The sequence below is a fragment of the Arvicanthis niloticus genome, chromosome 10 (genome assembly GCF_011762505.2).
Source record: "Arvicanthis niloticus isolate mArvNil1 chromosome 10, mArvNil1.pat.X, whole genome shotgun sequence".
NCBI lineage: Eukaryota > Metazoa > Chordata > Mammalia > Rodentia > Muridae > Arvicanthis > Arvicanthis niloticus.
In genome coordinates, this window is record NC_047667.1 from 44144632 (window position 1) to 44168377 (window position 23746).

Here is a 23746-nt window from a genome sequence, read left to right on the forward strand (position 1 = left end):
AGGGCCAGAGAATATGCATTTGTATAAGGACAAATGACTCTGAATTCACATACATAACTTTTAAGAACCATTCTTTTTTTTTTTTCTTATAAAGAAAGCCTTAACATTACTAAGTTGATCAGCCAAACAAATGTTGTTAGCTGTGATGTTACCTGGCTGCAGTTATGATGACAGAACAAACAAGAGTTTGTCAAGTTGCATGTTCGGGTGCTGGGATGTCTGTTGAACCAGATATCCATGGATCAAAAAACTGGCTGATGCTAAGCAAGTTCACAGATGTACATATCAGAATGCCAATACTGAGCTTTTCTATTAACCATTTAGAGAAAGAGAAAAAGTGATATTTATTACTTTTCTAGAACACTGACTTTCTAGTGTGTTAGGACCATTCAAGAGACTGTGCTTTACTTAGCTGTGTTAGATATGGAACTTAGCACTGTGTATGTTCTAGACAAATGTTCAACCATTAAACTATAGCCTCAGCACTATTTAAGAAAGTTTGTGAAGTACCTAAGATCGAACTATGAATTCCCAGAATAGTCTAAGCCTCTAGGAGCATGTTTCCATCTAGTTAGGATAGCAAGATAAATGGTCCTTTCTCAATACAGATATACAGAGTGTTAGAAAATTCTACCCTTGAGAAACAACTCTGCCACTTAGCATTTAAAAACTCTGTACTTAAATCTCTTAAATTCCATTTCCTCATCTATTGAATGAAGATGTCACCACCATCAACATTCCCATTTCTTACCCGATTGTCTGACAGGGAGTTTTGAGGATTATAAGACACTACATGTAAAAGTTCTTTCGTAAGAGTGTTCGTTTCTAAGCTGCCAGAGATAGGAAGCAAATGTATACATGTTACATGTGTGTGTGAGGGTGAGGGAAGATGGGGAGGAAGGTGTGTGTATTTGTAGGTTGAGCAGGAGTGAGAAAAGTCTGTATGTTTTCCAAGCTTTTTATAATTAAAATGGATTTATATTTTCAGGAACAACCCTAAATTTCATAATTAAAGAGAATTTTCTCCCTCATGCCTAGCTATAGATTTTAAGAATCTTTATATCATTCTAGACTAGAACTCAGTTAAACACTTAAGGGGATTTTTATGACTGTGAGGGTTAGAAGGTGAGATGAAAAACCTGTGTGCAGAGAGCTCAGAGATACATTGCAAGAGACTTTCTAAATCTACACAAGACTAATACAGGCTGTCTTAAAGGTCTGAAGAACTTGGCTCAGTAAGAATGGCTTTATGTCTGAGGAAGGATGAAGTTTATATAAGTACACACACACACACACACACACACACACACACACACACACACGTGTGAATGTAGAAATTCCCTCTCTAAAGTCACCTTTTACATTTGCATGTTAAACTTCAGTACCCTTTGTACTTAAAATTCTTATACCTTATTTGTGTCAGTGTTTGCTCTATCTACCTTACATTTATCTCCTTTAAATGTAACCTTTCATAGTTAGCTAAGTCCTTATGCTAAGCAATGTGAGTAGACCCATGAATTTGATACCATATAATTTTTATATATTCAGATATTAATGGTTATATTTTTCAAATGTATCATTTATATGACTAAGTAAATACCTCTGTAAACTTAATTCATTTTTAAACATCATACTTTGGGAACTCTGAACTAAAGAATACACTATTCATATGTAGGAAAGAACTATTCATATAAAACGTTATGATAGTTTGGCATGGTGTCATATGCTTCTAATCTCAGCACTGGGAGACAGAGCAGACATCTTTGTAGATTTGAGGATGGCCTTGTCTACATAGTGAGTTCTAGGACAACCAGAATTATATAGAGAGACCCTGTCATAAAACAACAAGTTATAAGAAAAACAAGACAGAAAGTGAGAACACTTCATAAATTGCAAGCAGTTTATACAAAAATCCACGTGTAGCTCTCTGCCTGGCAGATGTGAAAAGCAAAGTGCAATGAGCCGTTTCTGTACTGACCGAGAGAAGCAGAAACATCAGGTTTAATTATCTGCTATAAAACTAAAAAGTGTAGCACCAAATCTCAAAGATTAACAGATTATCAATATTTAAAGGCAACAGTGACCCTTTGGTTTTACAATCACATTACTTTAGCACAGTTAGGGCACATGGAAGCTGCTTGACTAGGATTTCTATTCAACAACAGTTTGAGATAAAGTAATTATCTGAACTAATAACTCACGGTTAAGAACGTATTACTTAAGGCAGCTACCCAACAGCTTCCTGTTTTCAATGTTTAATGAGATATTACTTGAATAAACTTTCTTTCCCTGTCATTTGTTAGGGATAACTTCATTATCTTTAAAGCTCCTTAGTTCTAAACTAATGGTGTGTCTAAGAACATACAAAGAAAGAAGATCTCAGCTTGAAAAACATCTTAAAAACAACACGGGTGGTCTTGGCTTTGAAGGGTAACGAGAAGATTTTAAAAGCGAGAACTGGCTCATACCACTGCTGATGGTGCTGCTGTGGTATTTTAGGACTAATTTAACACCCACTGAACTGAGGCAGACTGTGAAATGAACTGGACATCTCAATGCCCTTCCTAGTTTTGTGGTTGAATCTCACTCTGGGGTAAGCTGTTAAAAAAAAGATAAATAAGACTTACAAGATGGGTCAGATCAGCTTTAGTCCTTCTGTTTATGTCAGAGCCTTTAAAAACCATAATAGTGAGGAAATTATAAGTAGTTATTATACTAGAATGGGAGAAAAATAAAGGTAATTTTGGGTCAAAACTATTAGAATATGTATACTACATGAAAAATCTGTTTTTTACAGTTTTTCTTTTTAAAGAAATATTTATTTATTTAATGTGTATGTATGTTTGCCTTTGTAAGTTTGTGTGTAACACATGTATGTATGCAGGAGCTCTCAGAGGCCAAAAAAGAGGGGGCTGAATCCCCATGAACTGGAGTTACAGGCTGTTAAAAGCTGCCACAAAGGTGCTGGGAGTCCAATCTGAGTCCTCTGCAAGAGCAGCAGTAAGTGCTCTTAACCACCGAATTAATTTTACTTATTCAGTTTTTTTTTTTTTTTTTTTTTTTTTTTTTGTCTCATGTGTGCGGTCTTCTCAATTACATCACCAAACTAAGAGAACCACAAAATCATACAATTCTTCTGAATAACAGTGACTAAGTCAATGTACAAGAAATGCTCAATAAAATTTTATATATTAACACTGAGTTCTCCTTAGAATTCACTGATTAAAAACTACACTGTGTAGAGAAGGGTACTGTTCTTCCTTTAGACTGTTCTTCCTTTAGTGTTCTGGAAGAACATTAAAGCCATTTCATTAACAATCATCTCATCTCCTTTTTATAATCTGGATATGTAACAAAAGTTATTATCTCTAATTCATAATCAAAGAAATGGAGTGGTTCACATTTCATCTTGCTTAGCTACAGCCTGAGGAAAAAAATTATATTTATTGAACTTTTAAGAGGCCGGCACAAAAATGAAGGGTGAAAAAACATGAAAAGGAGGGTATCCTATAATCTCCTCTGAGTTGATACAGGGTAGGTTTTCCCTGGGAAAAACAATGCTCTAGGGCAAAAGGGCCTGACACAACAGTTTCCTCCATACCAGTTAGTCACGGTCTGGCTCTGTTGGGATATCTGAGAATGGGCCAGTTCCCCTGCTTCTTGCTGGTGTTTACTAGATATAAACAACACTTGTTGGTCTCAGTTTCTTCACAGTCTGAAATAAGTTCTCATAAATGAACAACCAGTCTGGTATCAACAGCAAAGTATGTGAACTCTGAGAATTCTTGAGGAGACTGGGTAGAAAAGGTCTCCACAAATCTACAAGTGAGAACCACAGCAGACACTCGAGTGCTTGTCACAAGTCTATTGAAAAGGCCTCTTCAAATTCAAATTTCTGACACAATAGGTCTAAATGACTCATCTATTTAAAATAAAGTCTATTATTTGTACAAGATACATGCTATGTAAAAAAAAAAAAATAAAAGAAGTGAGAAAAAAAGAAATCCAGACAGTTGCTCACAGTGGTCAAAATATTCAAAATTTTCTGAAAAAGAATTGTTTCTTAGTCAAGTATTTCACTAGGATTTTATTTCCTTCCTACTCAGTATTTGAAAGACTGAATGAAGGCAGTCACACTGCCAACAAAGGCCTCTCCTTTGTGCTAAGACACAAATGGAATTTGCATGGACAAAGCCACTGATAATTATAGCTGCCTACAGAGCAATCTCCACAAAAAAAAAAAAAAAAAAAAAATCCTCTAGGTTGGGAGAAAGAAAAAATTCCGTAACACAATTTGCAATTAAAATATGTGGAGGAATTTGCCTTAAAATGTGCTGATTATACAGAACTAGAGGATTCATGTGAGGTGAAAAAACACAAGAAATGGAAAGATAAGAAGAGAAAGAGTAATAACAAGTTCAAAAGAATAAACCCTTTACTTATTATGTAGAAAAAGTCACTGTAGAAAATTCAGTTCACTGAAGAACTTGAGCAATGAAAACACCAGGCTTCAACTTCTGTGATAGTGGTTGCTACCAGCAGGGTATAAATGAAGATGAAAAATTTAAATCTGTGCTAAGCCATCTCACTGTTGTTGTGCCAAGTTCATGCCAATATAGCCATTCCCTCATTCATTAAAGATGTACAAAAATTAAAATTAAAATTTGATTGGCGATGACATACCTCTCCTACCTCTGCCTATCTAGGTAGTCTTCTACTCACTTGTGGAATCCTTACCCTTAGTGCTTGTGTGACAGGCATATTTTTCTATAGGAAAAATGTAAATAACAATTGGTCTCAGGGCAATGCACAAGAATTATAAGCACAAATGCTACATGATAGGACTCCATGATAGAGAAAAGAGAAATGGGAAGGAAGAGGAGGAGAAAATTTTAAAGCACTTTTTTGAACAAAAAGCTTATTTCATATACTGCAAGGGGTACTTGGGCGGGTAACAGCAAGAGGACTGCCTGGCCAAAGAAGAGATGTTTAATTTTCCTTTTCTTTTTGGGCTGAACCTAATCAGTGAGAACTTTTCTACTTCTATCTCATCCTCAGTGCTCTCTGACTACCCTTAGCTCTCAACAACATGTTAGCTATCAAATAAATAAAAGGGCTAGTGCCAGGTCAGGTTAGCCATTTGAAATGTGGGTCAGCAGGATCCCTCAGATCCCAGCAAAACATCAGAGGCTACTGCCATTGCTTAGTTCCCTCCAGAACTTGAAAGATGACGTATTGCTGAAGCACCACACACCTGCGTCATAGGACAATCAAGTGGCATTGACCCGGAAGCTTTATACCTTCTAACTAGCTTTCATAGTGCTAGAAGGTTCTTTGCATGTTACAGGGAAAAAAGTAATCAGTGGTCTTCCCAGCTGTAAACCCTGTGAGCTACAATAATAACTGGTCTAGCAAGATATGTCTAAGGAGATAACTCATTCTGCTCCACAGATGGAACTCATGCCTGGTACTATTAACTGGGCCAAAATCCCATCACGGTTTAGGTGATAGGTCTTAGGGGACAACCTAATATTATTCTGCTAAATGAACACAATATAGAACTGATGCCCCTAAGTTCTTTATCCCAATAGACTAGCCAATCTTTTTGTAGTAGAGCAGAAATCTACAACTGGTCAGTATGTAGAGAATGAAGACTCTGGAGTACTCAGTTCTAAATCAATAGCACACACTGCCTCCCTTCAAGGGGGCAGAAAAAACATAATTAACAGATATAGCTGATTTTGTGAAACTAATGTCCATTGTTTGCTGGACATTACAGAACACTACACCCATTAACTCACAGCAGCTGTGTCTGTATGTACGAGACCAACTCAGCTAAAATCCCAACATATTCAGGGGAAGGGATCATAAAGTCCTCCAATTGCTGAGAAGCCATTGGCACCTGACTGCTGCCAGGGGAGGGAGAGTAAGTTGGCTTTAGGAATACCATTCCTGAAAAACTACTCATGCTCCAGTAGGTAGTCTGTACCTAAGGGTTAGACACAGACACAGACACAGACACACACGGACACACACAGACACACAGACACACACACACACACACACCCCTAAGTGAACTATTTTTTTAAAGAGAGTGGGTACATCCAACTGGAATAGAAGAGTAAGGCTGAATGATGGAGGAGGAGCTGGAGGGGAGGGAATATGGTTGGCATTGGTCAAAACACATTTGACGCAAATTCTCAAAGAATACAAATATTCAAGCCAGGTAAAGTGGTGCAATGCTGTAATTTCAGCATTAGAGAGTCAGAGGCAGGCTAACTTCAAGGCCAGCCACAGTTACTCAGTGAGACCTGCCTCCAAAAATAAATAAGTAAATAATAAAATAAAAATATAAATTAACAACTCCACAAATAAAAATTTTTAGGGAAAAAACCTCTTTTAGATGAAACACACATACATATATAGGGAGAGGAAGAAAGAGAGATCTCTCTAAAGTTACTATTTATATCTAAGGGCAAAGAATATATAAGTGATTCAAAATGTCATGTTAAGAAAGGACTGATTACATCTTAGGCAAATAAATAAAATTTCCAATGTTATATTGGTGTGATACAAGCTGAACTTGTTTATGTATGTAGTAATGTAAGAGTTGTGCAAATATTTCAAGCACTTATCAACCATCTGCGGTTTTGTGTTTTTTCCTTCTTTCCCTTGCTTCTCTAGGTGTTCAGTTGTTTATTATTCTAGCCATTTCCAGGAAAAGGCACATGGGACTTGGCATTTCCACAGGGAGGTGGGGGATAAAATGGAGAGCAGTTACGTTAAATTGTAAGCTCAGAATATAAAACTTCATTCTGGAAGCTTAAGGGAAAAATTAAAGACTAATTTCCAGATTCCCAAAGTACAGTTGATTTTGACTACGGCTCTCCTATTTAATGTGTATTAACCTCCTGTGTAACCACTCATCCAATGCCATAGCTGTGCTCTTAGCACACCTTGAAGGAAAGGTGCTATTCCTCATGGAAAGGAAAAGCGACTCCTAATGGTAACAAGTCAAGCTCCCTCCAGCTCTTACCTATCCAGAAGTTCCCCCAAACTTTTCCTTCCTTTCTTCTGTTTAAAGGTTGCATAAACATTAAGAGTCAATTCAGTTCTGAACAGTTTATACATAAAGGGCCAATGCAGCTGCCCATGCAAGCAGAGGCCAGAGCCTTTTAGCACACCCTACCTGCTGTGTCTGTTGTCTCTGGATTGCTCTCACTTTGGGAACAGGGCTCTCTCTGGAAGAAGAGGACTGCTGCCTGGATCTGCTCCCATTCTGCACAGGTTCAGCCACTAGGGCTGCAGATGCCACTGACATGCTCCCTGTGCTACGCAAGGAAGCACTGTGTGGCAGAGATGGGGGTGCTTTGGCTCGGGCACCTAACCCAGACTGGTCCAGTTTTCGAATTTGGGACTGCCCAGTACTATTTTGTCGTGGCAGAGCAAGAGGTATGTGTCTGTCTGGTACAGTGTGCCGCCTGGAGAAGTCTTCACTGTGTGAGCTTCTTTTGGTGAAATCTTCCATGCTGCTATTGCTGGGTCCACTGAGTTTGAAGTCTTCACTATTGCTTTGGCTTCTAGAACTGGCAGTGCTTAGGTTCTCCAAACTGGAATCTGCAGAGGCCTTTGGCATTGCTGGAACTGGGTTGTTGAGGTGATAGACAGGATTCTGGAATGACAAGGGCTGGAGACTTCCTGGTTGGTTCAAGGCTGGGTGCAGGGGTCTTCTCACTTGAGGTGCACTCTGGGGAGTGCTCTGGGTGTCCCGAAGCTGTCTGATGCTAGCTACCTGGGTTATAGAAAGCTGGCTTCCTGCAAGACGCATAGGCACATCAAGCATGACAGATGCATGCTCTACCTGAGCAGCATGAGTGTCCTGGAGGTCCATGAGGGAGATGCTCCGACCATTAGGAAGGCTGTTTTCCTTCTCATCCTTTTCAGAGTAAGTCATGCTCTGAGAGGAGGCTTGCTGAACCAACAATAATGTCTTTCCTCTGAAATAGCTGTCTGTGTTATCCTGGCTTGGAGACTTTAGTTTATGTAAATCACTGTGGGAAAAAAATGGCCCCTTTATTACTCTTGAAGCAAATTCAACATAATAGTTCTTCCGTTTGGGCATATGAACTCTTCTGAAGTTTCACAGGTCCAACGTGGAAGTTTTATTTCTATAGAAAATCAGACTTCACTACAATTCTTACAATAAAATCTAGCTTGCTAGTTTTCTCTCAAAGGTAGAAAATAATATACCACTCATCATTGTCTCTAGCTTTTACTGAGTTAGAACATTCTCCCAAATGTTCTAATTCATATTTAGTTCTGTCTAAACCTTCAAACTTTGCCAATTCAGAGCACAAAATCTAAGGCTCAACATTTTATTGACCCATCCAAGCAGACATAGACATAAAACCATAAAATGGTTTTAACTGAGGGTCTAGAGTAGAGGTTCTCAACCTACAGGTTGAGATCTCTTTGAGGGTGGCATATGAGATATCCTACATATTAGATATTGATATCATGATTTCTAACAGTAGCAAGATTACAGTTATGAAATAGCAAGGAAATAATTTTATTATGGGAGGGGGTCACCACAACATGAAGAACTGGAAAAAGGTTTCAGTATTAAGAAGGTTGAGAACCACTGGTCTAGAGAGTGGTAGTCAGTATGAAAATATGAATTTTGTAAGAGCCCTTCATCTTCTATGAAATATGAATGATCTCTATGTATATTTACATTATAAAACACTACAGTATCATCCTAGAAAGTAAGAAATACTGACTGTGTGCATTGTGACAAACAACTGGGTTTACCTTGTGATTCTTTTCAGTTGTTTATAACTTGTAAGTTACAAACTTACAAAATAAGTTAAATAGGTTTCTGCAAAATCTAAACATTATCTGTCGGAGAAGCAGCATTCAAACCCTCTCTTTCATACCTGTCAGTGGGGTCTTCAAATATTTTCTGTAGCCCAGAGGAGAGGCTTCCACTGACGTTTGGACTGGAGCTGTGTTCAGCAAAACGTCTTAGCTGCTGCTGTATTGGCGTAGGGTTAGTCAGAGACTTGGTAATATCAGCAAGAACACGAGGGAGAGGTCCCAATTTTGCCACAGTTGCCTGTAGGAAGGAATTTTCACCCTAATTGGACAATAAGCATTGTGATATCCACAACATATTGTTTTGGGGACAATGATGCCCATTGATAGAAGGATGTAGGTTGGAGGGAGGGTAGGTATTGCATATGGGAGTGGCAAGTTCATAATGCATTGTTATGGAGCAGCGGAACCATGGCGTCGAGATGAATGGAGGAGGCGGAACAAGGTGCAGTAGACATTGAGGAAAGAAAGAAATAGAAATTAGGATTATGCAAATAAAAATTAAAAGACATGCTCAAAACAAACAAACAAACAAACAAACAAACAACTGCCATTCCGACTAAAATATGCATGCAAAGCACACTAAGGCTTTGAGTGGCTACCAGACCAAGATGGAGAGGGAAATGGAAGAACCGAACACCTTCTAACCAAAAGAAACTTCAGGATCAGATGATTTGCTAGTGTGATGAAACTTCCAAAGAAAAAGGGTTATGTGAGGAAAGCAATGCATGCCAACATACAGGAAGGTGCTGCCCTCAGGGACCCAGAGAACTGCAGGGTGCGCAGTTTACAGTACAACCCACTATCCCACTTAATCTTGGGAACCTTGACTCACTGTTAACTGAGTCTTCTGTTAAAAACCAAACCAGTAAAATCAGATTATCTTCCATTCTTCTCAGATATGTCTAGATAAACTTCTAGTTCCCAGGACTATGTGCTTATACAGAAAAATTTATTAAAAGAGACTTCATGAATAAATATCTATTTAAAAAAAATAATTGCATGTGTATCTTATTGATGTACCTATCTAACAATAGCTTTTAAAATAATTGCTTTAGTAGTCTGGCCTGTCTTGGAACTCACTTTGTAGACTAGGCTAGCCTCAAACTCAGGTAGATCCATCTGTCTGCCTTCCAAGTATTGGGATTCCAGGTAAGCACCACCTTATCCAGCACTCCTCATGGAACTCTTATCCTCATGGATTCTCATAGAATCCTTAGCAGTTATGCAGTTTAGGTCAACAGGCATGGTTACCTTTAGGTATTCTTTAGCTTCTCAAAGATCAATAAGGTATGTGTTTGTGTGCGCGCGCGCGCGCGCACGCGCGCGCGCGCGTGTGTGTGTGTGTGTGTGTGTGTGTGTGTGTGTGTTTGTGTGTGTGGTGTGAGTCTGGTAATCAAACCCAGGACCTTGTTTATGGTGAGATGGTATTCTTATGGAATTATATTGTATGTATTTATTGCTAGCATTCAAACCTAAGGTCTGTGCATGCCAGGCAGGTGCTTTAACACTTAGCTTTACTCTCTAGTCAACTGATGGACTCTTCTCTGTTTGAGTAGGTATGAATATTATCATCTGAAAAATGCCTTTACTTACTCAACAGTGTTAAGATTCATGTAAGAAGAATTTACTTTCCACATAACCTTAACTTAATATCTACCTAGCATTTCTCAAAGTGAAGATGTAGGTCTTGAGGATAAGGAATGGTTTATGGTTTTCTAAACATTTTAAGTATCAGTGGACATACTCCCATCCACATATTTATTCTAGAAAGTGAAATTTACTAAGAAGTTTATTACTAGACATTATTATATATAACATTTTGTAGATGAGGAAAATTTAATAAAATAGGTAAGTCATCACAGAAAGAGAAGACTAATTACTGAACTATTTTCTACTACAGAATCTACTCCTCTTTATAAGATCCCAGAATGAAGAAAATGATTTGTATACTTTATATAACTTATTAAAATAATAAAAGTTGATTTGTCATTAGAAAATAATTTTTGCATTCTTAATTCACATTGGTAGATAAAGAAAACATCCATGTTTTCAGATCTTATGTGGCTTTTAGTGCTAAAAATTATATCCAGGTCTGACATACACAGTAGGAAAAACAACTTCTCCATGGTGAGGTTAACTTAAATATGAACAATATTTCATAAACCTGTACTTTTAAAAAAGATCTTATCCTTAGAAATTACCAGATGAAGTTTCTCTCATATGGATAAAGATGTACACTCTAGTATTTGGTAATAATTTCTAGGCAAATTTTCAGATATATATACACACACATACATACACACACCATCATATATATATATGCTTCAGATATGTATATACATGCATGTATCTGAAAACTTTCTTCCTATAAATAACTTTATAAATTTATAGAAATATTTTATTAGCTCAGATAACTAAGCATATATTAATGATACAATGGCTCTCTAGGAATTTTGGTTGTACATCACTCAATGATAATCATTTACTTTTAGATGTGTAAAATAAGTAAGGTTGCTTAACCAGCAGAAAGGCTGTGTTTTATCATCATAGGTGACTGCTAGAATCTGAACACTAAGGTTCAGTATCTCACATTTCCCACCACCCTCCCTCCTACTTTACCTTATCAAGTTGGGAAACTACTTCCCATAGTAAGGAATGCAAAACTGACAGCTCTCTGCCCAAATCAATGTAACCATCGAAGCCTGGGGTGTTTGAGATGGTATCAGGATTAGAGATCTCCAAAAGGAACCGCTTCATTCCACCCCATTCATGTTCTAAAAAATCATTCATGAATGCCATGTATTCCTCTTTGTTACCAAACCTGAGTTAGGTGAGAAAATAAGAAAGAATACAGATCAAGAAAAGACATACTAACATTTTGAGTTGACTTACAAATAGGTATTATTTCTTTTTATTTTGTGATAAGGATTTTTGTTTCTTTAAGTGGTAACTGCTACAATATTCTTTTTTAAATATTATTTTAATTCATGTTGAAAAATCTCAAGAGTAGAAACAAAATGCCTTTTTTTTTGGTCTTCAAAATTCTCATATAATACAGCTCCTAGTTATCTACCAAACGCCCATCAAGACAACTGTCAACTTAACTAATTCCAGTTTCCAAATATATTCCACAGTAGTCTCTTCTTTATCCATGGTTCATACTGAAGACCTCCAACTGATGCCAGAAATTGCAGATATCATGGAACTCTATATTTTGCCCTATACATGCACTCATTGAAAACAAAACAAAACATCATCAAAAACCCCAGGAAAACCAACCTTAAAATGACTTTATAACTGTTCTTTAGCACACGGAAAATGCCAGCATAACTATTTTGGTTTGGGGGGACTATTACTAAGTAATAAAAGGTTATTTGAATATAAGTATTATGATACCTCATTAGTTAACATAAAAACAAGGATCCTATTAACAGATAACTGGCACGTACTTCATAGATATATAGAATAAATGGATGATTGATATTCTGGGTTGGACTGAGCTAGACTTCATGAAATGTTTGCTACTCAGAACGGTCTGTTTCTAGAACTTCCCATTTAATATTTTTGTACCAGAGTTGAGCACAGGTAATTAAAACCATGGACTGCAATTCTTGCACAAGGGGAGGCTGTATAGAAGTGGGCTTTTTCTACATCTCTGCCCATGCTCTTTATTTTATCAGAAGAAAATTCTGTACCTCTGGATTTTATCTATCCTACTTTAACTATATAAAACCTGTCCCAATATAACCTAAAAATAATTTCATAAGAAATAGTTCAAACATGGGCAAATCTTTCTGTGTTGACCTAGCTATGAGGTCCATAAAATTCAAATAGTGAATTATAAAATTTCCTACTAGAGGGCTGGAGAGATGGTTCAGAAAATAAGAGCATTAGCTGTTTTTCCAGAGGACCTAGGTCCCATTCCCAGCACATACACAGTGGCTCACAATGGTCTCTTACTCCAGTCCAAGAAAAACCAATGCCTTCTTCTGGACTCTGCAGGTACCAGACATACATGTGGTAACAAACCTACATGAAGGAAAACATTCATATATATATATATATATATATATATATATATATATATATATATATATGTATATATAAATAAAAATTAAAAAAAAAACTACAAAATACTATATGAGAAGACAATCTGCTTCACTGACAGTTTTTCTTCCACACACTGTTGGTAGAAGCTTGTGTGTCTCAACATTAAATATAAATATGCAATCAATTTTGCAATGTGTGAACTCTTTCCTGGTTCTTTTTGTTCCTATTCCTTCCTCTTTTTTTTTTTTTTTGGGAGACAGTCTCCTTGGCTGGCTGCCCTATAATCTATGTAGCCCAGGGTCCCCTTGGACTCACAGAGACACACTTGTTTCTACCTCCTGAATGCAGGGATTGAAGGTGTGAGCCTCTGTTTTTGGTTTTCTAAGCCTACAGAAAAGTTGAAAGAATAACAAACATCCATATGCTTTTCATCTACATCAACAAATTGTTAGCTTTTAGGGAGGAGGGCAGGTTTGCTTTCATTTTCTACAAACATGTATACTTTTTTCTATTACATAGAACCATTTTAAACTAAATTATAGATACTACCTCTAACTTATGATATTAATAAATTTCAAGTGTTGACTCTTTTGACAACACTTGTACATATGATGTAAGCATACTATCAGCCTTTTCCCAATTACTCTCATATCTGTATTATTTCTTTCTTCTTCTTTTTTTTTTTCTTTTTTTTGGTTTTTCGAGACAGGGTTTCTCTGTGTAACCCTGGCTGTCCTGGAACTCACTATGTAGACCAGGCTGGCCTCGAACTCAGAAATCCACCTGCCTCTGCCTCCCAAGTGCTGGGATTAAAGGCATGCACCACCACTGCCTGGCTTGTATTATTTTTTCATATTGCTAAAATGATAGCATATGTATCATTTGACATCCTATCTTTTAATTAGTATTTTAATCCAGTTATCAACATTTTCATATTATTGGATTTTTTTATAAAAATTACTTTAAATTGTTATAAATACATCAATAAATGTTTGTACCAGAGTTTAATATTTGTTTCCCTTTAAAATTTTTATTGACAATGCAATAAAAATCTAGTAAGAGCAGTTATGTGGCTCCCCAGCCTCATCCAAACGCTCATGCAGTTTTTTCTAAACCAAGTGTTTTAAAAGGGGTCAGGGTAGTAGTTTCCCTTACTTGGCAAAGTTGGCCAGGTTCTGAATGACCTTGGCAATAAGAGTTAGTGTCCGAGATGTGCGATCATCAGGATACTCCTGCATCAGGTTGAAAAGACTGGGAGACATAATGGCTGGGCAAAGAAAACGGAGAAACAGTGAGGCGCTGATAAGCCGCTCACTGATGTCTTGCTTGCCTCGATTCAGGCACTGCTGCTTCCATGATGCAAACACTTCTTTCAACTCACGGGGGAAGACACTACAGAGAAGGGAAAACATACACACACAAAAAAACCCCAAACTTCTAAATATAAAAGTGTCATGACATATGAAAGTCTAAGTGACCCCAGTTTAACCCAGGACACCACTGACCTAGAGTTGAGCTAGGAGGAGGACCCATTAAACACCTAGGGATGGGGATCAGCCTGAGTAATAGCTGACGAGATATGGGAAATTCACAGAAGGCCAGAGGGTAATTTGAAGCTGAAAAGTTACAAAACTCTGGATTAGTACAAATTTACTTTAGCTAAGTGGGAAAATGGCATAAGGTTCCTGACTATCTGGTTTAACACAGCTCACCATAACATCCCTAAAGGCTGATCATGAAAAATCTTCCCAAAGTCACCATTTGCTTGTGGTAGAGAAAAGATCAACATTTATGAATACATCTGTTCCATACTAGCTAAGAATTTAACAAGTAAAAGCCAACCCAAACACAATAAAACAACCCGACCCATATCTCTACTTTTAGGTATTAGGAAGGAGATTGCTGACAGATGGAAAGAGTTGTTCAGAAGTCCCGCTTACACTGAGGGGTGATATTTTAGACAGCACTAAGGAAGGGAATCTTGCAATTTCCTCCAAGTCCTTTCCTTGTGTTGACTTTCATTTGGGAAGAGTAGGTTCTTTGGCAAGGATACAAGCTCACCAGTATGAGTTGATGATCTTGCAGAAAGCCAACTCACAGCACATTTTCAGGTTGCTCTGATGGTCTATCAGTTCACTAGATGAACACTTGCTGGGATCCACTTCACAGTTCTCATCTGATTCATACAAGGCTTTGATGAACTCCCCTGATCAAAGAGAAAAGGTGACAAGTACTATAACAATACTCTACTTTCTAAATAGAATACAAACGACTGAGCACTCTTGAGAGTTTTCTTTCCTCAGACCTGGCATGGAGAGACCATGATGCATCACTGCTTGAGAACCCAACAGTTACCTCCCACCCATGTTCGTTTATTCTCTTTATCCTGGAAGCAGAATACAACCAATCACCAGCATTATCATTATTTATAAGAATAGCAACATTTTGACTTAAAAATATAGTATCTCTTATTGGAATCCCAAAACATATTTAATTATCATGAACTTGTAACAGAGCTCTCCCTAGTAGTTTAAGTAATATCATCATTCCAGGTAAAAAACTCAACCTAAGCCTGACTGAACAGGTAACCCAACTAAGGTTTTAGGAATGATGTTGGTGTCAAACACAGATCCAAGCAAGGCTCTCCAGGTCTACCACCAGCATAGGGGACAGTAATTTAACCTTCCACATAAAACTGCAACATTTCTTTTTACATACCTTGTATGTTTTCCATATGTTTACAAGCACTGGCCAAATAGCCTGCCTATAAAGATATGCTTAATATTCTCTGAGATCAACTTATCTGCTTAACTCTACTATGTGTGCTTCTTCTATATCTTCTAATAGTCCATACTTTATACTCTTGGCATATTTATTCACATGCTTATCTCACTTGAAGGACAAACCTTTAAATATTAGGAAGCAGGGTTTTTTTTAGCATATTAATTTTCAGTTTTACTTTATATTTCTACTGAATGGACTGTTTCAACATTGCACACTTTTAAAAATTCTCTGAAAATTATTTTTCCAATTAGGTTGAAAAATTATTATAGATACATTAAACAGAATTGATCCATGTTACTGTCAAACCCCAGGAGGAAGCAGGTTTTAATCATGTTTAAACTCACTCCCTTGAACAACTCTCAAAAAGCAGTACAGGAGCTTACTAGGTTTTTATAAGAGATGGAAGTACATAGTTTTGTTTTCTTACAGGTCTCTCTTCATTAAAGTGAAGCAAACCTTTTAAAGATCCTTGTTGAGGTTCAAGGAGGTTACTTTTTGAGTTCAAAAAGGTTCCTGACTTGAGGTTCAGGTTAGTCATTTTGGAGGAGAACAATACTTTCTACAAAATAAAGTAGCAAAAGTAAAATGAAACACATTTTCTGTCAGAATGATTATTACTGAGGTAAAGCCAACATGGAGGATGGAAAGTGCTGTTTAGAAGAAATACCCTTAGAGAACAGGAAACAAAGTAGTGTGCACGTGCATACACACACACACACACACACACACACACACACACACACACACACACACACACAGAGAGAGAGAGAGAGAGAGAGAGAGAGAGAGACACAGAGACACAGACTATGAATATGAATATACACTATAGTATCAAGAGAGATCGAGAGCTCTGAGGTCAAGCCCCAGATTCCTCACTAAACTGACTAAGGGGCCTTGAAAGGTCACTTAACTATTCTGAGCCTTGGCTGCTTATGTAGCATTAGACATGTCTTGTAGACTTGTGATAAGGAGTACTCCCCACCCCAATGTAGTATTGTTCTTGGCACTTAGTTGGGCTCCATAAAGAAAGCATTATTACGTACAAAATATGCCACTTTAAGATAATTTTTAGTAAAGCAAAAAAAAAAAAAAATGCTAAACTGACAATGTTTAGAAAATGTTAACAATTCCTATAAAATTATGTTTGTTCCATGTTTCCACACAATCTGTTTAACTTAAAGGTACATAAATGTAAACTTCTATCAGCTTCAAATATTTTGGTAATAATTAGTCAACTAGAAATCTAATATTCTGTTAAGCGTGTTTATTTGGGTCACAACTATTCTAGTGAAATACTAATAATATAAATATTAACACTCCTGGCCCAGAGCAGATCTCGGGCAGCAGCTCTGCACCCAACCTCACAAAACCCAGAGGAAGTGGGGCTCATAGGAGCTCTAACCAGGGCAGTATCTTAGGTAAGGATACAGCAACACCTGCTCCAAACAAGGAGTAATTGGGACCCACTTGGACCCAGGAAGTCACTCCTGGCCTGAAGCACTGGTTCCTTCTGGTCTGGGCCCAAGCACTGAGCAGATCTTGGGCCTCAGCTCTAACCCCAGTAGTAACACCCACCCTACACAGTTCTGATACAACCAAGATAACAGGAAACACAGGCTCCAGTCAGAGACAGGGCAGGTAGCACTAAGGAGATCCAGATGGCAAAAGGCAAGCGCAAGAACATAAGCATCAGCAACCCAGGGTACTTGGCATCATTAGAACCTAGTTCTCCCACACAAGAAAGTCCTAAATTCCCCATATCATCAGGAAAGCAAGATTCAGATTTAAAATCCCTTCTAATAATGATGATAGAGGACTTTAAGAAGGACATAAATAACACTCTCAAAGAAACTGAGGAGAACACAGGTAAACAGGTAGAAGTCCTTAAAGAGGAAACACAAAAATCCCTTAAAGAATTACAAAAGAACACAACCAAAGAGTTGAAGGAATTGAACAAAACCATCCAGGACATAAAAATGGAAGTAGAAACAATAAAAAAATCACAAAGGGAGACTGCCCTGGAAACTGCCTAGGAAAGAAATCAGGAGTCATAGATGTAAGATCACCAACAGAATACAAGAGATAGAAAAGAGAATCTCAGGTGCAGAAGATACCATAGAAAACATTGACACAACTGTCAGAGAAAATGCAAAGTGCAAAAAGTTCTTAACACAAAACTTCCAGGAAATCCAGGACACAATGAAAAGACCAAACTTAAGGGTAATAGGTATAGATGAGAGTGAAGATTCTCAACTTAAAGGGCCAATAAATATCTTCAACAAAATTATAGAAGAAAACTTCCCTAATTTAAAGAACGAGATGCCCATAAACATAAAAGAAGCCTAAAGAATGCCAAATAGATTAGAACAGAAAAGAAATACCTCCCTTCACATAATAATCAAAATACCAAATGCACAAAACAAAGAAAGAATATTAAATGTAGTAAGGGGAAAAGGTCAAGTAACATAAAGGCAGACCTATCAGAATTACACCAGACTTCTCAGCAGATACTATAAAAGCAAGAAGATCCTGGACAGCACTACAAAGGATAATAGCAGGAACGCTCCAATACAAGGAGGGAAATTATACCCTAGAAAGAGCAAGAAAGTAATCTTCTTCCAACAAATCCAAAAGAAGATAGCCACACAAAGATAATTCTACCTCTAATAACAAAAATAACAGAAAGTAAAAATCTCCTCTCCTTAATATCTCTTAATATCAATCAACTCAATTCCCCAATAAAAAGACATAGACTAAGGGACTGAATACGTAAACAGGACTCAGCATTTTGCTGTATACAGGAAATCCACCTCAGTGACAAAGACAGACTCTACATTAGAGTAAAAGGCTGGAAAACAATTTTTTCAAGCAAATGGTCCTAAGAAACAAGCTGGAATAGCCTTCTAAAACCTCCAGCCAAGGACAAGGAAAGGGGCTGCTTGGCAGGATTATGGCATTGGCCAAGGACAAGGAAGTAGGCTTCAAGCAGGAATATGACATTAGACTAGAACAAAGAAGTAATTTTAGGTAGCAGTCTAAACCGTAGGCTACAACAAAGAAGTAATCTCAGGCAGGTATCTAAATATTAGGCCAGAACAAAGAAGTAATTTCAGACAGGAATCTAAATTTTAGGCTAGAACAAGGAAGTAGGCTTCAGACATGAAAATGACCTTGGGCTAGGATAGGGAAGTAGGATCAGATACTTTGGTCATCCTGATAAGCCTTTAGAAACAGTGATCATGGGAGTGTTCACATAATTGTGTTTAAGGCCTTGCTTTTTCTTTGACTATTTGTGTTTATTGTATTGCTTGTTCCTTGACTATTTGCATCTATAGTATTGCTAGAGCCTCAACTTAGAACTGACCTTAATACATGCATGTAATCAAAATGGTATAAAAGCATAAAGGAAGAGGGGGGTGGGATAGGGGCTCTAGGGAGGGGAAATGGGGAAAGGGGATGACATCTGTATTGTAAATAAATAAAATATCCAATAAAAATAAAAATAAATAAATAAAAATTAACTATTTTTCTTTCATTCTTCATGTAAATAGCCCAATGAGTTACTGAGGGTCCAGACACAAACTGTTTGTAGCACTAGCACCATAGGTCCTCACAAGATGTGACACTTTAAAATATTATTAAAATTCAGAAAATTGTTCTCAGTTTTACAATTGTAACTTATATCTGATAATGTATAGTATGCTGAAACAAAGAGGAAGCTTTTTAACAATAGGTTTGTATCTAAAAAGGTCCTTATTTGAAAATTGAGTTTGTTGCTTTGCATTTGAAAAGAATAAGAGCTACAGGGGGCAATTACTGAATTTAAATATTTAGTTAGTGTATATCCAGAATGTTTTATCATATTTTCTTCTTTGAATTATAAAAGAAAAAAATAGTAATTTTTTGTCTGTATTTTCATGAATATAAGCACATATGTGTGCGAATGAGCATGCCTTTGTACATGCAGGCCACAAGAGATTGTCAGATTCCTGGGGGATAGAGTTACAGGTGTTTGTGGATACCTAGCTATTATGTGGGTGTTGTTATCCAAACTGTAGCTCTCATAATTATGCAGTAAGCAAGCTCTCTTAAATGTGTAGCCATCTCTCCAGTCCCTTCTTTGAAAACACTTTTTAAATTAAACACATTTAGTTTTATTTTATGTGTTTAAATCTGTATGTGCACTGCCCAAGTGCCTGGTATCAGTGGAGATCAGAAGGTGACATCATATTCACGGCAACTGGATTTGTAATGGTTATGAGCCCCTATGTGGGTGCTGGGGACCCAATGTGGGTTCTCTGCAAGAGCACTAAGCACTCTTAACCACTGAGCTATCACTCCAACCCACCCCTTTTCCCCTTTTAGGAAAGATCTCATGTACAGCAGATTGGCTACAAACTCACTAAGCAGTCCTGCCTTTACCTTGAAACTGATAGAAATACAAACATGTACCACCATGCTCAGTTCAATTATGTGTTTTCTATGCAAATCACCAAATTGTTACTATCATCAACATTTCATGTGTAGGTGTAAGTCAACAGGTGTTGACTTATTATTGCTGAAAGGCATTTGCCTCCAACACCAGCATGGGAATTACACCTTCTGAGAGATTTATGTTTCACAGATGGCATTTCTTCTGTGTCACAAGACACCAACAACAAGTTGATTTACATCAGTCAGGTAAAGGGAGCTAACAGATGGAAGACTTAAGTCTAAATAAAGCAGAGCTTTTTTTTTTTTTTTCCCCAGTAGAGAGTAATGCTTTCATTAAGATCAAGACAGCCTGTGACACAAGATGATACTATACATTATGACAGGCAACTTTCTTTGAGAATGTGTGGATATTAAACTACCAATGAACTACAATTCCCAGGCCTGATTGGCAGTTTCTAAAATCCAAGAGTTCAGGAGTTTGGAAATAGCACCTCTTTTTTGCTTTTTGTTTAAAGTGTATGACATACAACAAAACTTCATTAAGAAGATGACAATCCAATCTCAGTACAAAGGATCTTATGAGTTGTTTTCATGCTCTTGGAAGCTGCAACCATTTTCTTTACTCTAGCCTATGCTGTTAGGTTACAGAATGTTAAAAGAGATTTTTGGAAGGTTATCTGAATTGTTTCCCATACTCAATGAATTAATTTTTATGCCTTGCTAAGCTCATTAGATATTTAATTATTCAATATTATATCAAAGGACTTGCTATCCATTTATCATTTTGGACATTTAATTCAGAAATCCCTTTAAGCAAATAGATCTTATATATCAATATTCTCACCTTCATGCTCACAGAATAGAGAATACTGTTAGAGATGCTTTATTGTTGCCTTTTATTGGATAATGTAAATCATTAAAGCAAACCATGACATATAATTGATAATTATAGTAAGTACCTATGTAAATGAGATTAATAGCATCTTCTCTAATATCAGTGAAAATCAACTGTTTTTCATTATAATCCCTATTAGATCTTATACCAAAGCAATTGAGTAGATTTCAAGATAACAGAAGTGAAAAAAACAAACCCAAACCCTCTTGTTCAGAGTAGGAATTGTTCCTACAGCAGGCGGCTTCACAGAAACACAGCCATCTCCTGACCAATCAGCCAGTACTTTTTACCACTTATGATTTTTTCCTTTTTTTTTTATTTTTTCATTTTTCAAGACAGGGTTTCTCGGCCTAGTCCTGGCTGCCCTGGAACTGGCTCTGTAGACCAGTTTGGCCTCGAATTCAGAGGTCTACCTGCCTCTGCCTCCCAAGTGCTGGGACTAAAGGCATGCGCCACCACTGTCTGGCTTCTTTCCTCTTGATTCACTGACCTGAAATATCACAAGTAATATTAAACTTGTGAAACAATTTGACAAATACTTTTTTTATTATTTGAATTTTTTGTCAAAGATGGTCTTGGGCTAGCAAAATGGTTCCATGGGCAAAGGTACTTGCTACAAGGCCTGATGGACTTTAGTTGGATCTCTGGCACCCACATGGTGGAAAAACAGAACCCAACTACAAGTTGTGTTTGTTCTCTTTGTCTCTGCTTCTCTCTCACACATACACACAAAAGTAAATAAGTAATAAGAGAAGAATAAAAAAGGTAGTCTTGGGGATTAAACCTAGGGCATCATGGATACTTAAAGATGTGCTACCACTGAGCTGTGTCTTTGGCTTCTCTGACTCTCCCTGGCTCCAGCATCTGACTATTTATTTATGATTTTTAAAGATGCTTTATTTTTACTGGACTCAGAAGTGGAAGCTCTCAGCAAGGACAGCCCACATCTCTTGGCAATCTGATCCTGGAGTTTTTCTTTGGCTTCTTTCATTCTCTGGGCCCAAGGTTTAAAATATTCTGCAGACTCCTCCTTATTCTTAGTGTGTTGTAGGACATGTGGAGTGACAAGATGCTGAATCTTGGGGGCTTTAGTCCTGGGTTCCTTACCTTCTTTGTTTAACGGCTTTCTGACAACATGTTGGTGGATATCATCTTCTTTAGAGAGACTGAAAAGTTTGCAGATTCTGCTAGTTCTCTTAGGCAAATATCCTTCTTTCCTTTTCGTTTTAAACAATAACCATGGGGAGAACACTGAACTTGACATCCACAATGCATCTGTGAACAGACACGCTCTTCCAGAATGTTCCTTACTCACAAGCAGGCACACTCTGATGTGCATGGAGATATGCCGCTTGCTTTGTAGGGAAACCTTGTTCCTACCATTGATTTGGATTGTATAACCCTTCTACTCTTCACACAGAGCATCAGCGGGAACATCTACATCTATGCGTTTCTCATAGTAAGTATGAAGTTTGTGTTCACTACCCACTTCAATGAGTTTCTGACATATTCAACTTCATCCTGATATAGCTGACCATGTAGGAGGCACCCAGAGAAAGATCCCTTCCCTAACTCTCTTCCTGTCTTCTCTATCAGTGCCCAAGACTGTGTTTCCCTGGTTTTCTCTTTTTGCATTTTCTCTCTGATCATTTTTCTTGATTCCTCATTCTCCGTTTACACTCTCAGCAGACATGAATCATGAGGTATGTTTTTGGCTCTTTCCTTTTTGTTTTGATAATTTCCTAGCTTTATTTAACACTTCTATATGAGTTAGCCCCTGAGTCCTCAACCTTGTGTCTAGATGTATGTTGTCACTTGCTTTCCCACTGAAACACCCCCAGAATTCCTACCAGAACTTCAGGTGAATACATATAAGGTAAACATATAGTTCCCCCCCTTTCAAGCCTACTACTTCTATGATTTCTGTTATGAATCTAATCAAGGGGCTGGATAGATGGCTAAGCAGCTAAGCATACGCGCTGCCCTTACAGAGGACTTGAGTTTGCTTCCCAACATTTACATCTAGCAGGCCATAACTGCATGATATCAAGCTCTATGTGTGTGTGCCTGTGCACCTGCCTACAATTTCTATGATACATATATAGAAGTAGAGAACAACTTACCGGAGTTGGTTCACTGCTTCCATCATATGGGTCCTGGGAACTAAATTTGGGTCACCAGCACTGGTGACAAGTGCCTTTACCCACTGAGTCATCTCACTGTTTTACTCTCATGCTCTCTTTCCACTAAAAGGTTTATTGCATCCTTGATTTTTTCTTCACTAGTATGCCTTTTATTTAATGTCTTATTTTTCTTCTTTTATGTTAATCCCTATTTTCCTTACAAATTCTCTGCAAAAACACAGGATTTTTCTTTTGGTTAAAAACAACCTTATCTCATTTCCTTATATTATAAACTCCTTGTGAACAAATAATCATTCAGCATACCTTAATTACTACCCATTGCTGATGGTTACATGTGACTAATAAGCACTAGAAATATAACTAGAATAAATAAATTAAAATGTAGGATGAATGTAAAATATACACCACATTTCAGAGTATGAAAATAAATGCATCATTAACAAGTCTCATATTGATCAGCTGTTAATATTTGAAATATATTGAATTAAATAAAATTTGCCATAATTTCATTGGTTTCTCTTATTCTTTTTTACTCTTAGTTAAAAGTTTGAAATTACTTAAT

General features: G+C 37.3%; 1 protein-coding gene across 7 annotated transcripts in view; it reads right to left on the reverse strand.

Annotated features, from left to right (window-relative positions):
* The window catches only part of Rasal2 (RAS protein activator like 2), a 247682-nt gene that overhangs the window by 14979 nt on the left and 208957 nt on the right, over nucleotides 1-23746 (reverse strand). For 5 of the 7 annotated variants that reach the window (XM_034513118.3, XM_076941418.1, XM_076941422.1 and 2 more), the window contains 5 exons: nucleotides 14989-15133; nucleotides 14083-14319; nucleotides 11497-11698; nucleotides 8937-9136; nucleotides 7190-8051 (listed from right to left, as the gene is read on the reverse strand). In XM_034513118.3, the coding sequence (XP_034369009.1) occupies nucleotides 7190-8051; nucleotides 8937-9136; nucleotides 11497-11698; nucleotides 14083-14319; nucleotides 14989-15133 (1646 nt within the window). The remainder of the gene's footprint in view (nucleotides 1-7189; nucleotides 8052-8936; nucleotides 9137-11496; nucleotides 11699-14082; nucleotides 14320-14988; nucleotides 15134-23746) is intronic. The other 2 variants (XM_034513119.3, XM_076941420.1) reach the window with 1 other exon arrangement.